Source organism: Callospermophilus lateralis, chromosome 1 (assembly GCF_048772815.1).
Source record: "Callospermophilus lateralis isolate mCalLat2 chromosome 1, mCalLat2.hap1, whole genome shotgun sequence".
NCBI classification, from domain to species: Eukaryota; Metazoa; Chordata; class Mammalia; order Rodentia; family Sciuridae; genus Callospermophilus; species Callospermophilus lateralis.
The window spans coordinates 93,918,404-93,935,039 of NC_135305.1; the positions used below are offsets into that span (position 1 = coordinate 93,918,404).

Consider the following 16,636-nt stretch of genomic DNA (forward strand, 5'->3'; position numbering starts at 1 on the left):
TTTAATACAAACATTAAAAAGAATTATTGTCATATTAATGGAATCAGGCCCAAAATTGAACTACACCACAAACCCCAATTCAGAGTAGACCTTGGGCTTGGACTCGATTAGTAGGAGGGTTTCCAAGTTTTGTGCAGAATCAAACATCACCCACTGCAAGGCATGCATGAGATGAGCATGTCATTGCAGTCTTCCCTGGGTATGGTTAGATCCTGCAGTGTGTCTTATACTCTACCCTCTAGGAAAAATGAAAAGTATCTAATATCTTTTTTTTTTCTAATTGAGGGGGATACATGGATCTGAGAAAACATTGTAATGCAAATTGACTAGGACAGAAGAAGTTTTGAAAAATTATTATAACCTCTTGGCATAAAAGAATAGTGAGTGGGGAGGTTGTCCGAGATGAATAAATGGGAGAAAATAGGAGACCTAGAAAAATAGTTGGAGAAAGAAAATGTCTGAAAAAGATGAGGCTGAGCATTGGTTCATTCTCGTGTAAAGTCTCTCGGTCCAGAAAATGCAGAATTTAGCAACTACATGTAAAATCACCACTGAACAATTACTTAGGAGACTGTAAAAAGTGTGCTGGTGGTGACTGTGGTTCCCCAATTTATAATAATGAATGAAGAATCAAAGATCATTTATTGATTGAGGTGGCTCTAATTGTCTACTACTGTGCAGTTCCCAGAAAGCACAATAGTAGGTAGCTGAGTCTTCTTTCTCTACATTGTGAATAGTGAGGGTAGACGTAGATGTCTCAGGTATCTTGTCCACCTCAAATTTGCCCACTGTAATGCCTGGTTCCAGGTTGACAGTGTCATCCTCTGAAATGAACAGTAGGTGCTTCAGGGGATGGTCAGGTCTTTCCTGATACCAGTATATGGACATAGCATAAATAGTTACTCCGGACACCACACACTCCAGGCGCACTGTTTTGGAGAGGGTTTTAGTAATGGAAGGCTGAGGTTGCTCCAGGTGACGTGCACCAAACACACACACTGGAAAGAAAGAAGTTGCAGTAAATAGAACAAACTCTTGGGATTTTATAAAAATACAACATTAGAGAACATCAGTCAAAAGTAATTAAACAAAACTTACAAACTCCAAGGATGGCCAGAGCCACTGCTGACTTCGGTGACAGCATGACTGAGGACTGTGCTCTCCTCTGGGGCAGCCAGTTTTCACTGAGAAGAGGCTCAGACTCCTGTGGTTTAGTGGCTTGGCTGAGTCAAGGAGCCAAACTCCCCTCTGAGCAGGTGAAATGGGCCTCCCCATGCAGCTCTCCTGCCCCTTCCTGAAGGGGGTCCCCAATACCTATTAGCACTTCCACTCTGTGAAGACAGGAATACAAAGTCCACACCTTATGTCAGATCATGGAGCACAGATGGCAACTCTGAACAGTGAGATGACCCACTTACACAGTTGGTAATCATGCAGCTCCCACTGTGGGCAAGGGATGGGGTTTAGGAAAAGAGATTCAGTGGTATGACCCCTGACCACGGAGAGCTGCCTAACAGAGAGACGGCATGAGTCACAGCCATGGGCAGTGGTGTGTTCTTTTTCTCTTTCTTTCTTTTTTTTTTTTTTTTTTTTTTTGCTGGAGGGTTTGAACTCAGGGGCACTCAATCACTGAGCCACATCTGCAGCCCTATTTTGTATTTTATTCAGAGACAGGGTCTCACTGAGTGCTTAGCACCTCGCTTTTGCTGAGGCTGGCTTTGAACCCTCAATCCTCCTGTCTCAGTCTCCTGAGCCACTGGGATTACAGGCATGCACCATCATGCCCAGCTTTTTCTTTCTTTTAATGGACTCAGTATCTTTCACAAAGTAGATCTTCAATAACCCCACCTGTCAGGCCATGGTGGCAGGTGGTCAGGCTGTGCTGTGTATCATTTGGCCCACAAAGAGTATATCTTCACTCAGCTGGAGACTCTGGTTCATCAGTCCACTGACCCCTGTTCAGCTACTCCCATATCCTTCAGTATAGGGTCACCTCACTCCACAGATATTCATATTCTATTCCTGGTGGCTGACTTCTGTTGAAGTGTGAAGTTCATGTCCTCTCCTAACTACTGAGCTATACATCTCTACTAAACCCTAGCTTCCCCTCTAGGAAGCCATATACCCTCTTTATGGATTACTGAGCTTGCTTTCTCTGTGTCACTTCCCAACCCAACATATTTTGTGAGTGCTGGAGTATTTATACAAAATGCTTAAAGGTGGTGGTTGTGTAGATTTCTGTTCTTACTTTATCTACTCTGCCTGAGTGGTCGCTCCCCATTGGTGGCTTTAATTATCCTAGAGGAGAGGAGAGAAGGGATGATGGTGACATTTCTCCTCCATTGCCAGCCCACTCTTGTTTCCTGGGCTCCATGTGCACATCTCCAGCTCAGACAGCTACAGGTTTGTTTACACGGGACCTCAAAATGAAAGTTAACAAAGAGAGAGTGAACTCTTCCTCTAATGAAAAACATTTCCCTAAATTAGGGAACACCGTTTTCCAAGCCAGGGACCTGGGTGTCAGCCTGAATTCTCTCCTCTAACTAATTTTTTACACTTCATTTGCTGTGGATTCAAACATTTCCTGGCTCAACCTGCCTCCAACCCTTCTTTGCCTTGACACCAACATGGTCCCTCCTTCCCAATTTCTCCATCACCTGGGGACTGAACTGACCTAGTCACTTCCCTGCTTAGGATTCTCCATCCTGCTCTACTCTGCTTCTGAGGATCAAGTCAGAGCTGTTAGGACCTGAGGTCTCTATGAGGTAACCACCTGTTCCCTTCCCTTCTGTCTTCAGCCACTCTCTCCCCAGAATCACATGATCCAAATCTATAGGTTGATTGGCAGTTTTCCTCTCTGGACCACTGTATATCCCACACTTCTTGCTGAACTCCTGTTCATGTTTGGGCTCAACTTAACACTGAATCCTCCAGGAAGCTTCTCACCTAGGAGGAAGTCAGGGGTGGATGTGCCTCCAATTGCTTTCTAGTGGCGCCACCTAGTGTCTCCCTCTCTCATAGCCATTCCTGCCTAAATCTTGGCTTGCTTATTCATTGTTCTCTCTCCTAGACTCACCAGGCAACCACTAGCAGAGAAGTGAGACCATATCTTGTATTTCTTATATTCCCAGGTGTTTGTAGAATAGGAGAAAGAATGAAATAATGAGTGGAAGAGTGAACACTGAAGTATTTCTCCTCTTGCTGATGTCAGTGAAAGATCACCATTTAAAGTATAATTTGTAAAGAAGAGTTACCAAGTACTTAAAGCCTTTAAAGTACTTTGTAGCCACTATCATATTGAACTCCAAAATTTTAATGTAATTCCATGGGGCCTGATGGGAATCAAATACAGAAAAGGCTCAAGGTTTAATACCTTGTCCCTGACAGATTTGAGATTGGTTCTATCTGGCTATAAAGCCTGTGCCATTTGAATTCCTCCCTCTCCTTTTTCTCATTTATCTAGTGAGAATAAAATCAGGACCCACTTTATTAGATATTTTTGAAGCATAAATAAGTTAGCCCCGGTGGAGGGTTTGCAACAGTGCTTAACACACAGTGAACCCTCAGAAACTGGTTCCTGGCAGACTCTGCCATGCTGCCTTCAATGAACATTCCCAGGTGAGCATCAGAAGCATACCAGTCCTGCTCCTGTCACATTGACTCCCTCCTGTAGAGACAGGCCAGCAGCAAGGCTCCCAGAAGCAAGTGACAGTGAGAGTGAAAGAATTGGGGACCACTTCTTAGAAATAAAATTTTGGAACGTTGCCATGATTATCCTAAAGGTGAGAATCTTGTTCAGTAAGGAAGTGAGTGAGGAGTTTGTTTCTCCTAATGTCCTGGTCCCCCATCACTGACAGTTCTCAGGATTCACTCCTGTCTGGAGCCAGGTTCTGGGAGAGGTGCAGGGCCTCTCCTCCTGTGCCCATCCACTTTCATCAGCACAGAGGAGAACAAGAAATGAAGAGAAAAAGCTGAGAACAAAAGGAAAGTAGGGCTCAACCCCTCTTTACCCATCCCCTCTCCCACCGGGACTTGGGGGTTCACTACAGGGGACTAATATGTGGCCTTTGCAGAAGCCAGGCATATTTTTAACTATAAATCTCCAGCCACAAAAATCTGAAGTTGAGAGAGAAACTATGAATTAAGGAATCTGAGGAATCAATTTCTTTCAGAATCATTTGCACTTTTCAGCCATTAATGTTTTTTATGTTATTGATTTAATGAGGAAGTCACATATAAATGTTGACTCTTCCATTGAAAAGGCATTTATATTCAGCTTAGAATTTAAAGAGCCTTTTGCTATTTTTTCTTCCACACATAGAGCAGCATAGGGATTTTCTATTTGGTGCTGGATCATTGGAACACAGGTTTTCTTCCTTTTATTCATTTATTTTTCTTTTATGGAAGTTGGCTGCTTTGTAGGAATATAGTAGACATAGTAATATCTTATTGAAATGATTTGGATTTAATGCAGAAATAATATTCACTTTTAGTCAAACTCCTGTGTATTTCAAGTGGGTAAACAAAAATCAGAGAAGCTGGGGTGCTTCCACATCCCACATTTGAGTGATATTCAAGGTCTCTTCCAGGGTTTACCTCATCCCCCACAGGATGATCATCTTCTAACATCAGTTCTGGTGCGAGCCCTGGGTGAGGGTGCTGAACATGGGCAATGTTGTTTTCCAAACTTCCAATTATTGGCTCTACTGCCACATAAGGTCAGTCAGTGGGGACAAAATGTGGAAGCTGGAAACCAAAGTAGGCGTCTACTCTCAGCTTTGGATCATCGAGTGGCAAATCTACCTAGAGTCCTTCACCCTTGAAATCTTTTGCAAATATTTTATTTGTGCCTTCTTCAGGGGAGATGGACAGATTCTGAAATTATTGGTTTCTAATAATTGGTCTCTATCTGATAGAAATTGATGGGAATTAGTAAGGTCAACCACAAAAGTAAAATTGTTATGGGGTTTATTGAAAAAAATAAAAGGAAACAGGTAAAGCTAGGTATAGGGCAATTGTCATTGAATCCAAGATATCCTAAATATCATCATTTTAACATTCAAGAAGCTAACAAGTTATTGATGAGTTATTTCACTTTCTTCCAGTACCTCATCAATGTAGAGTGTGTATTTTAGAACTAGTGTCCATTCCAACTTGGATTATTGCAATACCTACTCTCAAATACTCAATAACTGCATCAAGCCAGGGACACCTGGATTGATCAGCACGTTAGCCTGAGACCAGCACCGGCTTCATGAATGAAGGTTTGAAACGTGAGAAATCTCTAGGGAGTTTTGAATTAAAGAGATAAGACTCTAATTACCTTTAAACCAGCTCCAGGACAGCTCCTCCTGGCTCCAGCCTCCAGCCACCTATTATTGTAGCAAGGTTTACTGAAGAGGCTAGTGAGAGAGAGAGAGAGAGAGAGAGAACACGACAGGGAGTGGACTTTTATTGGGGAACAAAAACTCTGGGGAAAATCCCATCCAATGAAGAGCAGTCTCCCAAGGTCAGGGGTGACAACTGGGTCTTCAGGGTGGCCAGACACGCCTCCACACGAACAAGTCCTCGGACCTGAGAAGGGTGGGGAAAGCTCTGGACACAAGATGTGCCTAAGCGCCTCTCACCCAGCCAGGGAGGTAACTCAAATCACATGTGAGGATGGCCTCCCACACAGCACAGCTTCTCTTTCCAATACAGCAGAAATGCTGAACGAAGAACCTTTGAACGGCTCCTTTTGACTGGATTGTTTCTCAAGTCTGCATCAGGTTGAGAGCTCACTTCTCTTTAGCCATATCACTTTATCTGAATTGAAAGAACAAAGAGGGATATCTCAGAAAACCCAGGAGGTAGAGGAACAGGGGGCAAATTTTGTTTTTACTTGCAGGAGACAGGAAAACCCAAGGGACCAAGAGTCAGTTCAGTAAACATGGCCAGGCAGGATCAGGGAGTAAGACACCTTTTTGTGCAGGATCTTGCTTAGCACACAGGGCTGTGCTGCTGGTCCCAGGCTGCACAATAGTACATGCCCTCATCACTCTTCCCCAGGTTCAGCACCAAAAGGGAACAGCTATTGCCATTGTTGTTGTTCAAGCCTGTGATTTTATCTGCTTTCAGAACTGAATCCCAGTGCACATCCTTCCTGGACATCCCCCATCCTGAGAAGGCTCTGGGGGGTTTGGCCCTCCTGCTGCCAGTACCAGTGGATGTAACTGACCCTCATGTGGACCAAGCACTGCAGAAAGACCGAGCTTCCCTTGTGTCCCAGGACCTGGGCTGGCTGCTCCAGTTGGATGAGTGAATGACCTGCAAGGGAGAGAGCAGTGAGGTAGGGGCAGCCCGAGTCAGGCAGTCTCTGAAAATTTCACCCCGAAAGAAGGTGGGGGTCTTACCTGGAAATGGGAGAGCCCACAGGAGGGTGAGATAGCCCAGCATGGCTCTATGTTGTGACTAGGGTGACAGTGGCCAGGGTGAATGCTTGTGTCAAACTGCTGCCAAGAGCCACAGCTTGGTGGTGGTGGTGGTGGTGGGGAGAGGGGTAGGGCGGGAAGCAGCAGCTCAGGCCCTAATTGGTAATTGGCCAATTAGAGGGGAAGGCCCAGAAGACAGACAGAAAACTAACCTCAAGGTGAAGGGAGGGAGGCTGAGTGATTGGATTTCTGAGAAACACTTAGAGAACATTGGCAGAATAATAAAAGCAACAACACAACGGTGATTGCTGGGGACACCTGCATTCTAGCACCTTATGCATTGATTTATGGCCATTGTTTATTAAATCCTGAAAATAATCCAGTGTTACCCAAATTATTAGCTTCAGATTAGAAGTGTGGAAAGTGAGGCTGTTATTTTTAGGAACTTATCAAAAGCTGGACAGCTGCAGGGAATGAGGATGGAACATGAAGATAGGTCTGGCTGGAGACCAAGTAAGCACTTTACCCTCATAGAACCATGAGTGTGCTGCTTACTTTGGAGGAAGAGACAAACACTGAAAGGCAAACTCTGCTGAATACACATGCTTCCCTTCAGTGTTGTCACTGGAGCTTGTCACCCAGAGGTCCTGTGGAAGAATTTCAGTCCCTTAAAGAGCACAACAGCTCTGTTATCTGAAGCAAGTTGTTTCTCTTCCTTTTCTTCCTCCATGGGGAGGGACACCATGGGTTGCCAGAGGACTGACTAAAAGGGATCATGTGAGCAATGCATTTGCCACAGTCTCAGATGCATAGAAAATACTCAAGGATATGAGGTATTATTAGTCCACCTCACCCTGGATGGAGTTCAGTAGATGTTCTCCGTTCTCTGGAGAGTTGGTGTGAAATAGAAATAATGGTTTTAGAGGTGTGTGTGTAAGTGTGTGTGTGTGTGTGTGTGTGTGTGTGTGAGAGAGAGAGAGAGAGAGAGAGAGAGAGAGAGAGAGAGAGAGAAAGAAGGAAGACGTCTACACTGGACCAAGGACCAGAATCTAGAGGCAGGACCAGGTCATTCCAGGACCATGAGATTCCTAGATGTTGGGAAGAACATCGAAGGGGTCACACATCTGCAGTGAAGCTTGGAGAAACAGACCTGGCTTTGACTCCAGGGGAAATGGAAGTCTATTTTCAGTTACGCTAATTGCACCTAAGGACCTTCTAAGTAGTCAGGCAGATGGCTATGAAAGAAGGCGGTGGGCATGGAAGGAAAGGGGGCTTGGCCCTAAGGGAAGTTATGGGTCTTTGGGGTTCCACCTCCAGATCCGGCTCCTGAGCCCCTCTTCTGTGGTAGAGCCAGGCTTGCTCGGTGCAACCAAAGTTTCCAGTGTCCCCAGAACCAGGCTTCAGGTTGTACGGAGTTGGTGACCTGCTGGTCAAACATAAAGGTAATAGAAAATTTTGAAAAATGATATTTTGGCATCCTCTTGTATACTCTCTCTCTCGACATCTAGTACTGCTATGGTTAAGAGTTAGGAAGTGACAGCTATGCCATCTCTACATGAACAACAGTTAGAAAGAGTCACAGTGGAGACCATGAGCAAAGTGGTGGTGGGAAAATGGCCAAATCACTTGCTTTCTATTTTTATTTTTTTCCCAGCTTTTCAACAATAAGATGACATTATTGGGGGGTTGTGTTTGTAACCACTATTTTATGAAAATAAATTTTATTTTGTGTTGTCAGCACTCAAAATTTTGTCTCTCAGTGGTTATTGTGACCTTTTTAATCAGCTACTGCTAATTAAGCCTTGAAAATCATTTGTAATTGACAAAAATAAATTTTAATAAAATCACCCATAAACCTGCAGCCACTTACTCTTCTGGGTTAAAAAGCCACTTACATTTTGGGTGACATTTGTTTTCTTTTGGTTCACTTTTCTTCCTAGTAAAGTGCATCTGTGATCCTCTTCCAATGGACCAACAGGTTATAGTCATCTAAATTACAAGTTGAAACAAATAATATGGAGAAATTCTTGGGGCAGGACACAGTCAAAAGGAGACAAAGGTGGCACTAGAAATTTAGCTCAGTTGGCAGAGTGCTCGCCTGGTACACACAAGGCCATGAGTTTGGTTGTCATTCTGGGGGGGAGGGGAAATAGGAGAGAAATAAGTCAAAAGTGTGCTCTTTCAGCCCTCAGTAGGGATTTGGAATTTCAAATCTAAACTGTCCTGGTCTTCAGGAAAAGAGGAATAAGAGGTTGTGTGAGAGAACAGTATACCCTGCCATCTAGTATCCTCTGACAGCTTCCTCCAGAGGAAAACACTCTGGTGGACCAGACTCAGCCAGCCTGGGGTGGCCAATTAGAGGGTGGTGAGAGTGAGCCCAGACTCATCAGATTCTGAATGAAGGTCCAGCTGCTGCTGCTGTGGGTGGGGCCTTGTGACCTGAGTCCTGAACCTCCCGCCTGCTGTATCTGACCCAGGATGTCAGGCTTCTGGCCGTTCTAGGATCTGAGAATGAACCTAATTTGACTTCATCGTTCAGCCCGATATAATAAATTGGATGTGCATGTGATGACAATTACTAATGAAATGGCCAAGTCTGGGAAACCCCAGAGGAAAGCCACTGATATATACAGATGACTAGAACATAAAGATAAAATTTTACTTTAATTTCAGTTGATATTTTTATAGCACTTTGTTGAATAAAAATGTTTCTAAAAGAACAATTTGTGTCATATTGAAATTATAAAGTTCTTTCTCAGCTTTATTGAGGTATAACACAAATAAAAACTGTGCACATTCAATGTATGAAATGAGACATTTTGATATGTGTAGGCATGGTGAAATGAAAGCCTTCCTGGGTGGTGCTGGAGGATTGATAGCACAATGTTATTTGAATGGCATTGATGTATTGCAGGAATAATTATCAGAACTTATCAATCATTTGGTTTAATCCTTTCATTTATCAGATGAGAGAACAAAAATCCAGAGAAGTTGAGTGCATCCACATCTCATGCTGGGTGATGCTCAAGGAGAAGTAGAAGGTAAAGTGCCCATTGGCTCTAGGGTTCATCCCTGCCACAATATAACACTTAACATCGTTCCTGTGCCAGCCCTCCAATAGATTTAGGTGCTAAGTATTGACAATGCTGTTTCCCATCAATTGCTCACTCTACTGCCACATAAGATTAATCCCTGGGGCAAGAAATGAAAAGCTGGACACCAGAGTAATCTTCTCAATTTTGCGTTTCGATCATTGTGTGGAAAAATCTCCAGAATCTTTCACCTTTGAAATCTTTTGCCAAATAATTTGTGCATTCTTCAGTGGAGATAGTCAGATTCCTAAACTTACCATCTCTAATGATATTGTCTTTTTAGAAACAAATGTGAATAACTCATGTGAGCCACAAATTCAATGTTTTCTAGTCGCTACATTAAAAACTAAAAAGAAATGGGAAAATTAATATTATTGCTGTTTAGTCCAAGATAGCCACAATATAATTCTTTAAGAAGTCAACCCATACAAATTTACCAATGAATTGTTTCACTTTTTTTCCCATGAGATCTTCAAAGGTTTTAGACCTACAGCCCATCTCAAATGGACTCTTGCAGCACTTAACTTTCAAGTGCTCGATAACCACATGGGCCCAGTGGCATCTGTACAGATCAACACTGCTCATCCTCCAAATATTTCAGAAATGCTGGACAGGAGGCCCTCCGTGAATTGCTCACGGAGTCTGTGCCAGCCTGAATACTCACCTCTCTTTAGCTTTATACTCTTATCTGTAGTGGGAATACTGAGGGGCATCTGGGAAAGAACAGGAGATGGAAACACAGGGAATGGAGTTTTTCTCTCATGCAACAGCAAATCCAAAGGACCAAGAGTCAGTGAACATGTCCAAGGCCTGGAAGGACTGGGGAGCAAGAGATATTTTTAGCTGGTCATGGTGGTGCACACCTCTAATCCCAGTGGCTTGGGAGGTTGAGCAGGAGGATCATGAGTTCAAAACTAGCCTCAGCAACTCAGTAAGGCCCTGGGTGTTGTGGAAAAACCCTGTATCAAAGTAAACAATAAAAATGCTGAAGGTGTAGCTCAGTAGCTAAGTGCTGCTGAGTTTAATCCCTGCCACCAAACAGTTCAAACAGAGAGACATTCTTGTACAGGGTCTGAGTTGGCACACAGGGCTGCACTTGTCCCCAGAGCCCACAATAGTACATGTCCTCATCATCCTTCTCCACCTCCAATGCTGACAGGTAACAACTACTGCCATCCTTTGTATTCAGGGCTATGATTTTATCTTTTTGGGGGTGTGCACATTCCTCCTGAACATGGTCAGCCATGAGGAGCCTCTGGAGAACCTTCTTCTCCTGCTACCGGTACCAGTAGAAGTAGATGATCCTGGTGTGGACTGCTGAAGAAAGACTGAGCTTCCACTGTGTCCCAGGACCGTGTTGGCTGCTCCAGGATGATGAGGGACTGGCCAACTGCAAGGGAGAGAGTGGTGCAGCAGGGACAGACCCAAGCCTGGCAGTCTTTGTAGACTCTAGCCTTGCAAGAGGTGGGGGACTTACTTGGAGTGGGAAGTTCTAGAGGGCAAGACAATCTGTCATGGCTCTGCATCCTGAACAGGAGAAAATGAACCCATGGTGAACACTGATCTCAGACTATTGGCATGAGCCACACATCCTGGTGGTTGGTACAGGCCACATTAGGGTGTGAGCTGCTGCTTTCCTAGAACAAGGAGGTAATTGGAGAGAGAAACAGGGAAGGCAAGAAGAGGCCCAGACAGTAGAAAGACAGATCTGACCACAAGGTGAAGGAAGGGAAGCTGAATAGTTACAGGGTCTCAGAAATGCTTAGAAACTGCTGCTGGAATGATAGTATCAATAATGGAAAGCACTGGTGGGCTGCCGCCTCCTCCACAGTAACACCCGACTAGTTGTGCAGGGGCTCAGGCAGCACCATGATTGGCTCATGGGTTTTGTTTTATTAGATCTTAAAAATAACCCAGGGTATAAATAGTATTATCCTCAATTTAGAAAAGTGGAAAGTGATACTGTCATTTTAAGTAATGTATCAAAATCTGAACACATAAATAGCATGAGGGTTGGGATTTGAAGTCAGGTTGACTGTACCCAAATCCCCTTCTTCTTTTGGACAATCTATACTAATAAGGCCATCAGCATGCTGGTTACAAAGGAGGAAGGAATTAGCATAGAAAAGCAATCCCTGCCAAGAAACGCACACTCCTTATCTAAATATGTCACCCAGAGTTCCTGATCAAGATTTTCACTCCTCTGACCTATAAAAATTATTTTGCCCCCTTTTCTTCTCCGAAAAGGGACCTGAAACAATTAGGATCCTGTGACCAAACCACATAGAGCAGTAGCAGCAGATGGCATGGAAATGTGAGGTTTTATTGTGTCATCTCAAAACAGGACAGGTTGAAATAGATAATCTCTTAGAACCATATGAAGTAAAAATTATAGAGATGACAGTTTGAAATAATTGTGCGTGTGTGTGTGTGTGTGTGTGTGTGTGTGTGAAGGAAGAAACCTCTGTTAGACCAAGGGACAGCAAGGACTTGGAGATAGGATCAGGTCACCCTGTGCCAGTCCTGGGGAATTCAGAAATGGAGAAGACAGCTAAGGGACACATTTCAGTGGAGTCCTGTAGCTCTCACTGGTCTCTCTCCTTTGTCATTGGAAGTGTCAGGATACTGAGTTCGTGTCAATCCTTGTGAACTGATGGTAAGATTTTATGAGAGTGAAGCCTGAGTTGGCTTCATTGACTCTAAACCAACCTGGAGGTTACAAACAACCCTTCCCAACCTCTTCCCCAGGGGAAGCTAGGGGAAACAGGTGGCCTACCTTTATTTTACCTCTCTTACTTTATTCTATGTGCCTGAGGAGATTGGATTCTCCTACTCATTCTTCCCACTTTAAGGGATTTTTCTGAGGTTAATTTTCATTATTCGTCCATCTACATGATCGCTATACTCCCAATAATCCTCTCCTCCTCCACAGATTTAATGGTTTTCAAGAGGCTCGTGGATATTTGTTTTAAACAAAACTTACTTTTTAGGAAATTTGTAGGAAATGTGTTTAAAAGGTAAAGTTCAAAACATTGGTATATTATTTTCTAAATGTCGTATATGAAATTTATGTGTGATGCTTTGTGTTTCAGATGCCATCATCTTAGGGATATAGTTGCATTCCTTTCAAAGTGAAAAATAAAATGCCAGTTGGCATCATTATCAATTAATAGTTTGCAAGTGGTTTAAAATAATACAACTGGATAAGATAATATAATAGATAAAAGTACTGGAAAGAAACAAAAATAGATCATATCATCTTAAAATGATAATTAGAAAATCTGAGACTATCAAAAACATTAGAGATAATGGTAAGATAATGGTAATTTACATAAGCACTAATAACTTTCTTATATATTAAAAATAGACATTTAGAGAATGCAAAGACCAAATACTTCATTTACTACAACAAAAGCAATAATAAACCAGAAGCAATATTAGATGAATATATATAGCATCTACATGGATGTAACTATAAAAATCTACTGAAGGGTAAAAAAGAATATGTATGTTTGTGTGTTTATGTGTGTTGCATGTATAAAAATAAAATACACATGCTTCATACACACAAATTGTTCATGAATTATATAGAGGAAATCGATGAATTTTGTTTTGATTTTTTAAACAATTTTTAAACCAGTATCTTCCTTCTCTGGGAAACTCTTCGGTCCTCACCCTCTATGGTTCTGATGAAGATCCCTATCCACCAGAGGGGCACTCCACCAGGTGGAGCCCATAATAGTCCCTTGGCCTCCTGGTCACCCTAATGATCCCAGGGCCCATCAAACATCCAAATCTGATGATTACAGTACATTTTTTTCCACAGAGGAGACTAAGGGAAGTCGTCTCAATTGGCCTGGGTGAGCCATCATCTGTATGTTGGGTCTCTAGACATGACTGTAGACACATTTCTTGACACATGGAGCAGCCTTAGATTATGAGGGTGTCACACAGGCAAAAGCTGAGACAGGAGAGAAAGAAATGGGGAAGGAAGTGGTATGATACTTTCAAGTGCCAGGATTTTTTTCAAGCACCAGGCCTTTTTTTTTTAAATGAAATTTTGAGTGAAAAATTTATGATATTTTTACACTGAGTATACCATGTACTCGTTAATATAAGTAAACTAAAGTCTTATACATTCGCAAGAGTAAATAAAGCATTTGGCAGAGAAAAAATTTAAAGGCTATACATATGTAAATCCTATTTTATAAAATTTTAAAGTATTATGCATACTGTATAATTATTTTTGGATACATATATTTTCAGCATATATGAGATATACATGACACCAAATTCAGGTGTAATAGTTACCCCTGGGGAAAGATGGGGAAGGAACAGTGTTTTAGTCAACTTTTTCACTGCTGTGACTAAAAGGATTTGACCAGATAATTTAGGGGAGGAAAAGTTTATTTCAGGGCTCATGGTTTCAGAGGTCTCAATCCATAAACAGAAGGCTGTATTCCATGGGGCTCTAAGGGAGGCAGGACTTCATGGTGGAAGAGTACAGCAGAGGGAAGCAGCTCACATCATGATCGGAAGGCAGAGAAAGAAAAACTCCACACTCCAGATAAAAATATATACCCCAAACCACTACCCCAATTCCCACCTCCTCCAACCACACCCTACCACTTCAATTACCATTCAATTAACCCCTCTCAGGTAATTACTTCACTAATTGGGTTAAGACTCTTAAAACTCAATCATTTCTTCTCTGAACCTTCTTGCATTGTCTCACACAGGAGCTTTTGGAAGACATTTCACATCCAAACCATAACAAATGGAATGGGAACATATACCCCAGGCATTCAACTACTTGTATAATATTTTATTCCCTACAATGAAAACACCTGAGGCAAATGTGGCAAAATTTTAAGAGTAAGCAAAACTGAATGATGAGTACCTCGATGTTATTATTTTATTCTCTTTCTGTATGCTTGAGATCTTTATTACTTTTAAAAGATAAATGTGCAAATAAAAAATTATTCTGAAAAGTAAGAAATAAGAAGGAATTCACAAAATATAAATTATGTGTTCACTGTATTATGATAAAAAGTAAGGTTCAAGCAAGGGAATGGAGATAGATGTTTCAAATATTATATAAAATAGAACCAAATGGAAATTAAGAATCTGACAACATAGAATAAAATTATATGAAGCAATAATTCTCAAACTTTATAGACAAATTCATAAATATTTCATTTGAATGAGAAAGTTACAGAAGATTTAACATCATACAGAAGATTTAACAACAGTTAATATAGTTAGTAATTTGAAAGAATGAAAAGAAATAGAAAACTACTCCCCCCAAATAGAGATTTTTATACTTATTAATAATAGTTACTATATTGAAAATATGCTTACCAAAAAAAAAACAGGAAGGAAGAAAGAAAGGAAAAGCAAATATAAAAGAAAATCTCCAAAGTGAAAAAATATACTCTTATTCAACAGAGTATATAACCAAGCTTGTACCATAATACCTGTATTTGGAAATCAAGGCCACAGTTAAGTAAATTTTTTGCAATGAAGCAGGATCTATAATAACAATTGTAATAAGGAAAAAAAATTTACTTCAAAATGAGTTCTTTGGAGTTGAAAGGATTCTTAGAATTATATACATATCATATATAAACATATGTGTCTTAAACAGAAGAAAAAAATGTCTAAAAATTAGTTTTCCAAATCCAACCCAAAAAGTTAAAAAGAAAATAGCATAACCAAGTAAAATAGAAGGAAGAAAACAATAAGAAAAAAAATAAAATGGAAATTAAATATATAAATAAAATAAAATGCTGGTTCCTTGGAAAAATAACAAAAAAGTTCTCATTGCTGGTAAAGTAGTGAAAGAAAAAATAGACAATATACAAATGGCACTAATAGCAGAAAAATAACTGGCAATATAAATATAGAAATTTAAATTCAAGATAAATTGAATTAATAACTTTATGTCAATTGTAGGGGAAGATAAGAAAACAAATAACCCAATCAATAAATGGGCCAAGGACCTAAACAGACACTTCTCAGAGGAGGACATACAAAAATCAACAAGTACATGAAAAAATGCTCACCATCTCTAGCAGTCAGAGAAATGCAAATCAAAACCACCTTAAGATTCCATCTCACTCCAGTAAGATTGGCAGCCATTAAGAAGTCAAACAACAAGAAGTTCTGGCAAGGATGTGGGGAAAAGGGTACACTTATACATTGCTGGTGGGATTGCAAATTGGTGCTGCCAATTTGGAAAGCAGTATGGAGATTCCTTGGAAAGCTGGGAATGGAACCAACATTTGACCTAGCTATTTCCCTTCTCAGACTATTCCCTAAAGACCTTAAAAGAGTGTACTATAGGGATACTGCTACATCAATGTTCATAGCAGCACAATTCACAATAGCTAGACTGTGGAACCAACCTAGATGCCCTTCAATAGATGAATGGATAAAAAATGTTGCATTTATACACAATGGAGTATTACTCAGCACTAAAAAATGACAAAATCATGGCATTTGCAGGGAAATGGATGGCACTAGAGCATATTATGCTAAGTGAAGCTAGCCAATCCCTAAAAAACAAATGCCAAATGTCTTCTTTGATATAAGGAGAGCAACTAAGAACAGAGCAGGGAGGAAGAGCATGAGAAGAAGATTAACATTAAACAGGGACGAGAGGTGGGAGGGAAAGGGAGAGAGAAGGGAAATTGCATGGAAATGGAAGGAGACCCCCATCATTATACAAAATTACATATAAGAGGAAGTGAGGGAAAAGGGAAAAAAACAAGGGAGAGAAATGAACTACAGTAGATGGGGTAGAGAAAGAAGATGGGAGGGGAGGGGAGGAGAGAGGGGATAGTAGAGGATAGGAAAGGCAACAGAATACAACAGACACTAGTACGGCAGTATGTAAAAACATGCATGTATAACCGATGTGATTCTGCAATCTGTATATGGGGTAAAAATGGGAGTTCATAACCCACTTGAATCAAATGTGTGAAATACAATATGTCAAAAGCTATGTAATGTTTTGAACAACTAATAATAAAAAATAAAAAATTAAAATTAAAAAAAAATCACCTTCACCTTCTTAGCTTCATGACTGAATCCAAAAATTAAATCTAAGACATATTAGCAGGAGAAAAGCAT

At 41.1% G+C, this 16,636-nt stretch overlaps 1 protein-coding gene across 1 annotated transcript in view; it reads right to left on the bottom strand.

Annotated features, from left to right (window-relative positions):
- LOC143397664 (immunoglobulin lambda-1 light chain-like) overlaps positions 1–11,028 on the bottom strand; it is a 51,751-nt gene extending 40,723 nt beyond the window's left edge. Inside the window, exons 1-4 of the mRNA XM_076854024.1 lie at positions 10,980–11,028; positions 10,789–10,892; positions 10,167–10,215; positions 675–998 (exon numbers count right to left, since the gene is read on the bottom strand). Coding sequence (XP_076710139.1) covers positions 675–998; positions 10,167–10,215; positions 10,789–10,892; positions 10,980–11,028 — 526 coding nt within the window. The remainder of the gene's footprint in view (positions 1–674; positions 999–10,166; positions 10,216–10,788; positions 10,893–10,979) is intronic.
- Positions 11,029–16,636: the final 5,608 nt, after the last annotated feature.